Below are 13,191 nucleotides of genomic sequence, written 5' to 3'. Positions count from 1 at the left end.
TCTGATTATTCCAGTATGATAGAACTGTCCTATAAATAGTCCTGCTAATTTGTTCCCCAAATTCTCCAAAGCTTGGTTTGGAAGCACTTGATGTTATCTCTGTAAAACAAAGTAGGTTTTGGCCAGGTCAGTGCCTGATTGGGAAGCTGCCAAGGACATATTATTATCTTGAGCCTCAGGATGAGGAAAAAAAAATGATCATTTTAATTGATAGTGACTTGCTTAGTTATGATTTTTTTCTTTTTATTTACTCTCATCTCTTTGTAGGTTACTTGGCTCCAGATAAAATTGACAATAAATTCTTTGACCCCAAGTTTGCTTTCAAAGAAGTGGAGGTGCAGGCCAAGTCTGTGACTGAATTGGTGACCAAAAGGAAGCCAAAGGTCAGTATGGGAGGCATTGCTGTTCCTCCAACAATAGCTATGAGGAAGCTTCTGTAGATAGCTTCAGAATAGTATTCATTCATTGGGCAGATATAATGATTGAAAGGTGGGAAGGTTTGGTGTTTAGACTGTAGAGGATTAGGTGGAAGGAGATGGCTTTTACTTGAGACACATTTTACACAACCATTTTGCTGTGTTTTTCAAACAGGCTGAAGGATATGAAGATGGAGCCACAGTTCTTTATAACCGCTGCAACCTGACAGATTTTCTAAAAGCTTCCAACCCAGTGGACTTTTTAGCCAAGGCCAGTGAGGTAAGGATTGTGCAGCAGAGGTGGAAACTTTTAGTGTGGGATGGGAGGGCTGGACTTTGGAAATTGTTAGATTATCAAGATGTCATAGTGCTAGAAATCAGAGAATTCTGGTTAGGACAAAGTACCAGTGAGAGAGACCTTGCCATTATTTTTTGTCCTCTCTGCCTTATCGCCTAGATTGTCTTTGATAATGAAGAGTTGGAACGTCACAGTGCAACCAGTGAGGAAGTGCGTCATTGTTGTCAAGACATCCGTGTTCTTGGACGTAAGGAACTCCGGTACGGGAGTTGATTTCTACTATAAGAATGGGATGTAGGAAGCTAAGGAGAAATAAGGTCCATCCTAGTCTCCTAACTATAATCACCTGAGTATCTAAATAACTTTATGTCAGTCATCCCCAATCCATTAGGAACCAATTAAGCTTCCTGCTTGTGAGGTTTCTCACAAGAATGATATGTGTAGACTCTCACTGTCTTCTTCTCCTTGCTTAGGGCCCTGCTGAATTGGAGAACAAAACTGAGGCGGTTTCTGGTGAAGAAGCTGAAAGAACAAGCTAAGAAAATAGATATCAAGTAAGTGAATTGGACCCAATTCCAGAAGTTTACTAGCTACAAAACAAGAGGTTTATCTTGGTTTGGTGGGCCTTCTTGCCTGACTGCAGCTATTCCACTAGTTTATGGCCGAGGGAGAGATAGAAGACAGAGCCATTTTATTCAATTTGCTAAGACATGGTTCTATTGGATTCCCCCCCCCCCCAACTTGTTTTCTGCTTGTTAGTTGTCTGGTTTTGACAGTAAATCTCAGTTAAATACTCAATAAAGTATGTTCAGATTTTTTTAATGAAAGATTTTTATTCATGTAATTCAATTTTTGGAGCTCCCCATCTCAGCCATGTGATTCTGGGTGGCTTACAGTTCAAAAGATGTCTCTTTTTTTGCCTTTTCTAGTTTAAGTTCTGGTGAAGAAGAAGAAGGAGAGGAAGAAGTGCAACCTAAGCAGACAACTCCAGAAATTCAAAGGGGAGAAGAAGAAAAAGAGGCTGAAGAATTGGAATTACAACTTGCTCAGCAAAAAGCCGAGGAGATAGCCGAACTAAAGCGGTGAGCTTGGAGAAAGCAACAAGTCCATTTTGGAATTACCCTTTCTCTGCCTACTAATAAATGGCTATAATAAGGAATCAGGCATTGTATAAAGACATCAGAGGAAGCTCAGGAAATATGTTAATTGCATATTTAAATTTGTTTCAATACTATAGTTTGACCCAGAACTCAGAGCAGTTTTCTCAACTTAAGAGTCTTTTCATATCTTGGACTACAAATCTAGTCCGTTTGGAGAAATGTTGGGATTTGTGAGCTCTTCAAAATACTTGCCTCCTATAGCCCCTTATTGGAGATCTGAGTCTGGGTCAATATGTTTGTATAGCTATCTCAAGCAAGTATTATGGGGTGGAAATTGTGGGCATCATCACAGTAGTCTGAGGACTAGAATCTTGAAAAGTCCTTTTGGGCGGGGTGTCCTGTAATCCTTACCTTTAATATGGACGTGTGAAAACACCCAAAATTCTGGTGTGTGCGCATGTGTTTTGAAGCATTTCCCTTCTCAAACCTCATTTTTTCAAGAGTTGACATTTTGGAGAACAGTAGAAGTTCTGTAAAACAGATTCTGCTTTAGAATGTGTGAAAAACTTCTTAGAGTAGGAGTTCCCTAATTCAAATTTATAGCATGCTGATTCACACTGTACTCAAATCAAGATGAATCATATATGAAAAAGTTGGGATAAAATCTAATCATCATCTAGAGCAAGGGTGGTAGAATTCAAGATGAGGTTGATGGGATCTCTGTTAGGTTTACAATCCCCTTTTCTCACAGTGTAACATTTTTTAAGATTTAAAGAATTGGGAAAATTTAAAAAATGGGATGAGCGAATAGGACTGAATAGAAGTCAGTCCTTCCCCCCCCCCACTTTACATGAGCACTTACATATACATGCATCCCATATATTTTTCTACTTCCTTGCATTCTGTGACCATTTATAATAATGAGAATTCTACACAGATTTAGTGTGGAATGGAGATCCATCTTTGATCCATTTTTCTCCAGAATCCTGCTGCTTTGCCCTGAGCACCAATTTCCAAGCCTTGGGGTTCTTGTAATATTATTTTCCTCCATCTTTTGTTTCTTGACACACTTCATCCTCAGATCAGGTTATAATGCAGAATGGACTCATGTGAAGTACTTCAAGTTATTAAATTTTTTCTTCATCATCACCAGGAAAAAACGTAAAATTCTACGTGAGCGCAGGCGCCAACGAGAACGTGTTGAATTGAAGATGGATCTTCCTGGTGTTTCTGTTGCAGATGATGGAGACACCGGGATGTTTTCTCTCAGGGCAGTTGGCAAAAACCAGGTAATAGAGAAGATCTGAGAACCTACCAATTGGTTAGGAAGTGACACTGGATCACTCTGAGGCATACATAACCAGCTTTCTCAGCTTGTTATTCTCCACAGCCCTTAAAAGACAAAGAATAAGCATCATGAAATTGCTGGAAATTGAACATTGATCAGTGTTTGGAGGTTTATATATCAAACACACATAGGCACCATTCAGTGAAAAAATAAGCACCAAAGAATTGGGAATGATTGAGTAATCTATATTAAATGACAAGACAGCATGCAAAGAATATGTTAGTGATGCTCTAGCTGTTTGAACACAATATAGCCAACTTTTGCATAAGTGCACTCTCTCCCCACCCCTCTCTTACACACACACTTTTCCTGCCCCATTAGCAAACTGAACCACTCATGGAGGAAGGATGAAAGCAGTGTAAAATAGCCCCCAATTCCCAGACTCCACAGGTGATCCAGGAAGATACCATGATTAATCATATCAGAGCAACCAGGAGGTCTAACAGATTAATTAATCTAAAGGATGAATCTGTGTGATCATACTTGCCATCTCTACTCCACTTATTTGCTTCCAGCTACTGCATGAGTTGGTTCAAGGTGACATGGCAGCTGCAGATGCTTTTGCGGCATCATCCACCAATGCTGACAATGACTTCTCTCTCTCGGAAGAAGAAGGCTCTGATGATGATGTCTCCTTGGCCAGTGACTTGGATGATGAGGAGATGGCAGAGGTTGAGGAGCGGGCCAAGCAATTGAAGCAGGCCTGTGTCTCAGAAAAGTAAGTGAAGGTGCCAGAGAATTGATTCTATTGTGGTGATTGTGGGGAAGTTGGCTTTATGCAAGTGGTCTTTTTCTGAAAATGATGTTAACTTGGAAGAATTGGAAGTCAATTGTAGTTGGGTAGGGGGAGAGAGAAAGCTGCATTTGGAGAAACAATTGTGGATCACTATGTGCTTGCACACATAATGATTCATAAGAACACTCTCAACCCATTTCCTCAAAATTGCCGGGATGTCCATTTGACTTAATTATGCTGCTATTTCATGGGAATTTGGTTACTGATTTTTTTGTTGCTTTTGCATACCATTCCAAGCTCTTTTCACAATTATCATCTCTTATTTTCCTCTTCCGCTGGTTGCACATTTTTAGTAGTAGTAGTATTTTCTCTGTTTTGCAAGTTCACTATGTGCTCCTGTACCAGAGAAATATTCTAACCACACTTTGGCCATTCTGTTGTATTCTATTTTATTCTATCATTATCATAATTAATTAATACTACTACCGTGATTGCCTGAAAATAAGACAGGGTCTTATTTTCTTTTGAACCCTGAAATAAGGGCTTGGCCGTATTATCAGAGGTCTTATTATTTCGGGGGTGCAGTAGGCCTCAGGCAGCCTGCACACTCAGCCAGGAGTCCCTTCATGCACCGCCATCAAGTCCCTCTCCTCCTGCGGGGTCTTTCTTTCTCTCCCCCAAAACTCTGCTTCTGCAGCTTCCAAACCTCAGCCAGGGCAGTGGCCACTCTGGGAGTGTGCATCTCACTCTATGGTGATGGTTCCTGGAGGCCTCCCCTTCCCCCCTGCTCCTCTCCGTTCCAGTCACCCCACGGTCCTTTCTACTCGAGCGCTGACTGACTGGAGCACCTGCTGACGAGCCCGGGAAGCCCCTCTGCCTTGGGAGTCACCAGACTGGATGGTGATCAGGCCAGACTCTTCCTGGGGAAGGGAGCCTCGCGGGACCCTTGTCCGCCCTCCCTTCTTTCCGCAGATCCAGTTTACTCTTTCCAGACGCCCAGCGGCCGCGCCAAGGGCAGCCCTGACAGACACAGCTCGGCCAGCGCAGACACAGCCAACGCTCTTCGCCCGTGGCTGAGCTTGGATTCAGGGGACCACCAGGCGTCCGCAGGCAGCGGCAACACCTGCAGCACCTCAGCCATTCCCGCCGAGACCCATGCCCAGCTGCAGGACGTGCCAGGCCTGCTGTTGTAGTCCTCTGTGACTGCCCGCCGCACATCGAGGCCTCTCTGCCGCCAGTGGCCGCCCTGCCAAGGAAGCCGCGGGCTATGCGGATGCGGCTCCTGAGCGTGGGGGCAAGAGCAGGCATTCAAAGTCTGTGGTCGGAACCGCGGGAACCGAAAGGGCGGGGGGTGCCAGAGTTCACAGGGATGTTGCTGCCTTGGGGGGGGGGGTGAGGAACCTGTGTGCATGTGTGTGTGAGGGGGGGAGCTTATTTTTAGGGGAGGGTGTATATTTAGGCCCACCCCAAAAATTAGGTTTGGCCTCATTTTCAGGACATGTTCTATATTTGGGAAAACACAGTAGTAGCAAAGTACTAATAGTGATGGTGTTATTTAAAAAGCATATTCTAATCCTAGTATATCTATACTTTCCTTTTTTCTACCCCCACCCCAACTCCCCAACACTGTAGTAATAGTGGAATTTTTAGATGAAGAAAGTATCAGGTAAAGAAAATGTTTTCAGTGTTAATGAGGTTAATTTACAGTATATCTCCAAAATACCAAGCATGAAACTCCTCTATTTCTACTTGGAGATAATGGGGATTGAAACAGGAACTTGTTGCACACAGGTTAGATGAGCATAAGAAAAGCACAGAGCAATCCAGTTATTCCTCAATGGGTGATTAAGGTGGGATTTCAATGATTAAGAGCAGTTCATGAATTTTCCTGGCAATGGTTTAAGTATGCCTTCATTATCAGATTAATTAGGTAGGAATGTGTCAATGCTTTCCTGCAGCATTGTTTTATCTGTTTCAGAATTGCCTCTGAAGATGAAATGGAGGAAGACAATGCTGAAGCAGGAAACCCTCTGTTAGTGCCACTGGAGGATAAGGAAGAGCGTGAGCAGCATCGGATGAACTTATGGTTTGGCAAAGTGAGTAACTTTGCCCAAGAGTGTAATGCATGGTCATTGCTAAGAATTTTGGAAGTGGAAAGTCACATAAGTAAAGAGCACTCAAGTTGGGAAAAACTGCCACAGTAATATTTTCCTCCCATTCCCTATGGTACCCCCATGTGGGACTTCCTTCACCCAGTGGTCTGAAATGCCTTTCTTTTGGCATTACCTGAGATTCTTTTTTAAAAAACTACTGAAGTATCAGGGTTCACAAAGTGACATTTTGAGTAGCATTTCCACAAATGATCTAAGTTAATTTTGTGTTTCCTTCATTCAGGAGGCTTTTGCTGGAATTGATGATAATGCTGATGAAGCACTAGAGATCAGGCAGGCACAAGTCCTATCCCAGAATCGGGTAGAACACCCACCAGGTAAAACAATATTTGACTCCATGGGACTAAGTTGGATAATAAATGAAAATATGGCATCAGCGTGCAGTGGAAATCTATCCAGCACTTCTTTGAAGTAACTTGAATGAAACCCGAGCCTTTGGGTCTATCTTTAAAAACCACTTGTCCCATATCTATCTTCGCTGGTAATAAACATAACTATGTAATTTCATTGCTTATGAATTCGCTGCAATTCAAAGTAATCCCCAAAGTCAAATTGAAATTAGGTTGGGAAATTTGAACTGCAAAATGAATGTCCTGCAGTGGCTAAATGTTAAGAGAAAAAGGATTTAAGACTGCTTCTTCATTTGTTTTTGTATGTGGAATTTTACAGATGTTATTGCTTCACATGCCTTCGAGGCTCTCTGCATTGCTTCCTAACATGCTTTGCACATCATTAGCATTAAATGTAATAGCAGTACTAAATTTGTGTGGTGTTAAATTCCAGGTCACTTAAACATGTTGGAAAGATGATCACTGCCTGCACTTTTAAAGAAAAAGAACTGAAACAATTTAGCCGCTCAACGGATCTTGCCTTGATTTTACAACACAAGGGCTATTTATTTAAATTGCTACTTTCAGAGAAATCAGAATATGATAAGCTATTCTTCAGCCTGATGCCCTCCTATCATGTTCGATCTTGCACATATTAGACCATGTCCTATATTATTTGGGCATGATGAGAGAGTTTGTTTTGTTTATTGCAAATCCTGCTCTGTTTTTCATTCCAAATAATCCTAGAAGCAGGGCACTGTTAAACCAAACCAGCAAAACCACACAAAATGTTAAAATCCTAACTCAACCAGAAAAATCCAAGCTTAGTCTAAATCTTAGGTCTACAGGTTTTCTTAGTTATGGCACCAACTGTAATGAAAAACAGAATTCTATAATCAGGATGTTTATTTTAGGACAAATTAGGAGAACATCATAGTGCGGAAAGATGTAAAGGTATATCTTTATTTTCCCAGAATAGTGTACAATCTTAGGGATTGCTTTTGGGACTGTAGTTAGGACCTTGCCCAAGTATGTTACTTTCTAATTCAAAAAATAGTGGCTCAGATAATCGGGTTTTTTTCTTTATTCCACTACTACCACCTTCTCCTTTAAACATCATTAGCATTTCATGCCTGATGTCTGAGAATTTTGATGCTGTGTCTTTTTTCCTCTCCTTCATAAACCTAAGTGCCAAGGAATCTGAGGTAATGAGAGGAAAGTAAGGAGGGAAGATTTTTCACTAATTAAAATGTTTTAAATAATTTTAAGTCACGAAGAACAAGAGGCAAAAGAAGCTGTTACAACATGAAACTGTGCCTGAATCTGTGAACAGGGAAAGTCTTGAACCTGAAGGAACAAAAGATTCATCTGAAGGGGAGTCCTCTGAGGGAGAGGAGAGCGACAGTAGTGATGAAGACAGGTAAAGTCATGATGGATTGGATGCATATGTTGCACTACGTGGTGATATGTTTACTATTATGATGATTGATTACATAGTAAGCCTGGATTTGGCAATTTTATCCATCTCTTAAGTGCTTCCCATAATTATTATTATTATTATTATTATTATTATTATTATTATTATTATTATTATTATTCTTGTTGTTGTTGTTGTTAATAATAATAATAATGCCAAATCCAGTCTAAACATCTGGCTGACTGTGTGATGAACTATAATAAGAAATAAAGAAAAAGTAATATCAATAGTAATAGTGCCTTGGGTGCGTTCCCAAAACAACTGGAGCACTACCTGAATGCCGTTGGCATTGACAAATTCATCATTAGTCAGTTGCAAAAGGCAATTATGCCTTTTGCATAAGCTACTTGGCATAGCTTATATCCTGTTGTCAGGGTTTCAAGTAACACCCCCAACAAAAGAAAACTCTGAGGCTTGGATTTCCTCAAAATTACTTTTTATTGGCACATCTGGGAAAACCCGAATCTGAAAGCTTCCAGGTTTTCCCCACCCAAGTGAAAGTTCAAGTCCCTGCCCAGCACCCTCATGTCCATCACATGATCCAGTCATCTACTGTCCAAATTAAAGACACCTCCCAGTCATCTGACTCCAGGTGCCAGGGCACTGAGTCCTTGACTCTCTGAGAAAGGAATGTTATTTTGACTACATATCATCTACACGCTATGCAAATCCCCCTCCCATTACCCCACCAAAGAAGATGTGGCAGGCCTGAAAGCCCAAATGTAAAAGATGGCTTCCAGGTCTGACACCTGTAATGATATCTCTAATGCCATCACACAGCAACATCTGCCTATTCCAGGTCCTTGGGAAGGATTTGATAGATAGATTTAAAATGCCAAATCCAGTCTAAATATGTGGCCAACTCTGCAACAAACCATAATTTATATATATTGTTATTGTTTTTTTGGTTTAGTATACTAATTAGGCTTATGGCTTAGTCCTCCAGGTATACTGTAGATAATTCAGTAAATTATGGCTAAAACCATTGCTCAATATAGTATATAACCCCAGGCTTGTTCTGTTCATTTCCTGAGCTTTCTGTTGCCCTTGAGATGGGAAGGATTAGTACTGCATTTTGGGAGGTCTTTTTATCTCTCTTCAAAATAAAACAAGAAACATGAGGGTTTTTTTATGTAGATTTGTTTGTCTTAGTCTGAAAGTGAATAAATAACCTTTGAAAAATAAGGAATGCTAAATTATTTCTGTTCAACAACATGTTTCAGTGTTCTGTGAATTTTGAGCACAGGGATGGGCAGGGTTCAGCCATATCTCTGAGCCAATATGGCGCATAATACCCACAGTTGTAGAGGTTTCTCGTGTTTGCTTTAACTCAGAAAGGAGCTATGCCTTTTCTTCCTGTGCTGCAGTCCTAAACATTTCTTCTGTCCACCTCTACTCATTTTCTCATAAATGCAATCCACAAGAAAGCTGTCACAATAGGAATGTAAGCAGCAGGAGGTCTTCTTGTCTCAAACATGGAGTATGGGGGAAATTCATCCCTTGTCACACAATACAGTTCTAATCCTGATCTTATCTCCTTTCTCCCCAATCTTCCTTCATTTTTAGAAGGAAAAAACCAGCACCTAATTTGACATTGGGTAACATTTCCTCCAAACATAGGAACCCATCCATTCTGTGCTTAATCAAGGATGAGCACTAAATTTGGCTAAAAAGAATAAATGTACTATATTTATGATGTTTTGCTGATAAAATAGATACTTGATTTTTCTGCATTATGAAATATTTCTCAAGTTTTAAAGAAAGTTATGGCATTTGTCATTGATGGCATTCTGACATTGGTTTTATTGAATGTCCCAATTGTATCTAATATATTGCAACTTTATTATTCAGTTAAATTAGTTTCTTTAAACAAATGGTTTGCCATTTATAAGCTAAACATGAAAATATGCTCTATCTGAAGAGAGAAAAAAGTTACCCAATTTGCTTTGGTTTTAGGGACAAATGAATTTATATAAGGAAATGTTGATATTAATCTCTTAAAGCTTCTTTTAGCATTTGTCATAAATCTGGCCCTAGCTTTCCCTGATGGCCTCATTTCAATATACCACTAAATTAATTTACTAGAAATTTAAACCAGTCATCATAGGATTTTTCATGTTGGCATCAAATTAACTTGCCAGCAATTCATTTTTAAAATACTAGCTACATGAATGATAATGAATTCAATTTTTAATATCCATATTTTCAGATTTGGATTATTACAAATAGCTTTTATCTATGTATGGCCAGCACTAAATATGACTGTATTTGGAATCCAAATTTCAATTTTTATGACACAGTAATATTTGAGGGGTGGGTAGTATATCTGAAGTAGCTTTCCTCATTTCAGCTAATGCGATACTACAGAGGAGATGGTCCCTCACTTCCATCCTGTGTTTCTGTATTTCAGGGAGCTGTCAGCTTCACGGGCAGGAATAAAGCGTCTCCGGGACAACCAAAGTGGTATTGAGGTGGTCCCCATTATAGATCCAGGTAAGGAGAAAAAGAGAAGTAGAGAACAATTGTATCTCATCCGTTTAGGATTTTCCAAGAATAGAACTGGGATGCTGGCCCAGAATATTGACTGAAACTTTTGTCTCCCTCCAGTGAAGCGAGCTCGGGTTCTGAACCCTGAAGGACTGGCATTAGGAGCAGTCATTGCCACTTCCCGCAAGGCCAAGAGAGATTTGATTGATGAATCTTTCAACAGGTGATTTGAAAGTACAAGAGCATTAGCAAATACAGCTGAAAAAAGGACTCTTGAATAGAGGAACATGATAGACTGAGGATGATTGACGAGTTCAAAAAAAATTTGCTTTATCCAGTTAGACCTATGTAGCAAAAAGCAAACAATTTATGGGAGTTTCAGGCACAGTGAAATGGGCAAAATGAAAACTGATGATGTTCCCTTAATCTAGGAAAGACTTTGTGTTGACCCCTGAAATACATTTTCAAATATTCCTTCTGTATACCTGAAAACCCTTGAAACATTTTCCTGTGGTTCAAAACGAATGTTTGACAAGTTCAGTTCTCTCCACCATTTGATGGAGAAGATTATTCAGTTGGGTTTTCACACTAAAGTCTAAACTTGGGTTAACAAAATCCAATTCTTGTATTTATATAACATGCTGTGCCCAAACAAACCTTATAAAATGGCTTAAACTGATTGCTGCTATAAGTAGGCTGCCAAGATGGTCAATAGGTTGACCACTTGTCCAATTTTAGCTATGCCCAGCATATTGTACAATCCCAGCCAATCTGCAGCAGGAAATGATAAAAAGCCGAGGTGGCGCAGTGGTTAGAGTGCAGTACTGCAGCTACTTCAGCTGACTGCTAGTTTAACAGATCAGCGGATCAAATCTCACCGGCTCAAGGTTGACTCAGCCTTCCATCCTTCTGAGGTGGGTAAAATGAGGACCCAGATTGTTGGGGGCAATATGCTATTTAGTATACTGTCTTTGGCGTAAGCCGCCCAGAGTCCTCAGAGAGTGGGCGGCATAGAAATATGACTAATAAAATAAATAAATAAATAAATAAAAAGGAACAGCAGAAATTAGGGATTCAAAGAATCAGATGGCCCTGTATAAATTGGGCCTGCAAGTACCCAAGTTGAGGATTAAATGGCATATCACCCTGATTAAAGTGTTGGATACTGCAGCTTTCATAAAAGTTATTAGTGTGAGGCATAATAGAAATGTTTTTAGATGTTTGGGAATTTTGTACAGAAATTCAGCGTATAAATTTTGCAATGCAGTCAGAGTTTGTTTATTTATTTATTTATTGGTTCGATTTATATGCCGCCCTTCTCCAGAGACTCAGGGCGGCTTATAATGTGTTAAGCAATAGCCTTCATATTTTTGTATATACCTGCTTAGTAGGACTTTTTGGCCCCCCCAAGCGGTGTTCTTTTTTATACAAAGTCAGCTTATTGCCCCCACAATCCGGATCCTCATTTTACCTACCTCGGAAGGATGGAAGGCTGAGTCAACCTTGAGCCTGGTGAGATTTTTGAACTTGCAGTAATTGCAGGCAGCTGGCAGCTAAGTGCTACTTTAACAGCACTTTAGTCTGCTGCGCCACCAAGGCTCCTTTAAAATAAAGTTAAAATAAAGGAAGGAATGTGCTTTTCATGTTGAGGCATAAATGCACATAAATAAGTGCACTTCCTAAAATAGAATTAATACAGTTACAGCATGCACACACACACACAGAAAACATCAGCCTTTCTAAAATTAAAAAAAGCATGACAAATGAAAATCTGGCCAGTCAATTTAGTAAATATGGTTCCATTACTGTAACATCCATGCCTATTTGCACTGTGGCCCTTTTTCTCGCCACAGTCAGAAAACAAGCATGAATCTTTACCAAATTCAAAAATTAAACTCAATTTCCTTTCTTCATTTGTACAAAAGTAAAATGTATATCCATTTTTTTTAATTATTATTATAATTGAGAGAAAAGCTTTGGCTACCTCACGTTTGGGGAGGGCTCCTGTGACTGGTCCCCTTATATCATTCTTTTCCTGTTCCCAGGTATACTTTCAACGAGGAAGAAGGGGAACTACCTGAATGGTTTGCGCAGGAAGAGCTCCAACACCGGCGCAAACCACTGCCTGTGGACCATCAGTCTGTGGAGGAGTACCGCCAGCGTTGGCGTGAAATTAATGCTCGGCCCATCAAGAAAGTAGCAGAAGCTAAAGCCCGCAAAAAACGACGAGTAAGCAAGGCCATGCTACTTTATAACCAAGCAGACCTTATGTAGTCTGGTTGACTTATAACCAACCAGACTGTTGACTGGTTCACAGAATACTAAATTAGAATTTTAGCCTTAGTTATTGACCACATTGCATTCATCATAATGTCTACATTTACAGAAGCAATCCCATCACTTTTCTGCTTGGCATTATATACAGTCAGGTCCAGAAATATTGGGACATCAACACAATTCTAACATCTTTGGCTCTATACACCACCACAATGGAGTTGGAATGAAACAAACACAATGTGCTTTAACTGCAGACTGTCATCTTTAATTTGAGGGTATGTACATCCAACTCAGCTGAACGGTGTAGGATTTACAGCAGTTTGCATATGTGCCTCCCACTTGTTAAGGGACCAAAGGTAATGGGACAGAATAATAATATCAAAATATATAATATATCAAACTTTCCCTTCTTAATACTTGGTTGCAAATCCTTTGCAGTCAATCACAGCCTGAAGTCTGGAACGCATAGACATCACCAGACGCTGGGTTTCATCCCTGGTGATGCTCTGCCAGGCTTCTACTGCAACTGTCTTCAGTTCCTGCTTGTTCTTA

General features: G+C 40.2%; 1 protein-coding gene across 1 annotated transcript in view; it reads left to right on the top strand.

Moving 5' to 3' along the window:
* FTSJ3 (FtsJ RNA 2'-O-methyltransferase 3) overlaps positions 1–13,191 on the top strand; it is a 26,971-nt gene that overhangs the window by 10,312 nt on the left and 3,468 nt on the right. Inside the window, exons 7-19 of the mRNA XM_034415699.3 lie at positions 268–383; positions 592–696; positions 874–974; positions 1,188–1,268; positions 1,644–1,796; positions 2,968–3,103; positions 3,678–3,880; positions 5,877–5,994; positions 6,293–6,386; positions 7,668–7,818; positions 10,286–10,368; positions 10,483–10,585; positions 12,408–12,591. Coding sequence (XP_034271590.2) covers positions 268–383; positions 592–696; positions 874–974; positions 1,188–1,268; positions 1,644–1,796; positions 2,968–3,103; positions 3,678–3,880; positions 5,877–5,994; positions 6,293–6,386; positions 7,668–7,818; positions 10,286–10,368; positions 10,483–10,585; positions 12,408–12,591 — 1,628 coding nt within the window. The remainder of the gene's footprint in view (positions 1–267; positions 384–591; positions 697–873; positions 975–1,187; positions 1,269–1,643; positions 1,797–2,967; positions 3,104–3,677; positions 3,881–5,876; positions 5,995–6,292; positions 6,387–7,667; positions 7,819–10,285; positions 10,369–10,482; positions 10,586–12,407; positions 12,592–13,191) is intronic.

The sequence above is a fragment of the Pantherophis guttatus genome, chromosome 4, assembly GCF_059756535.1.
Source record: "Pantherophis guttatus breed Tessera chromosome 4, ASM5975653v1, whole genome shotgun sequence".
NCBI lineage: Eukaryota > Metazoa > Chordata > Lepidosauria > Squamata > Colubridae > Pantherophis > Pantherophis guttatus.
The sequence above is the reverse complement of the archived record's forward strand: the minus strand, read 5'-3'. Positions and strand labels throughout refer to the sequence as shown.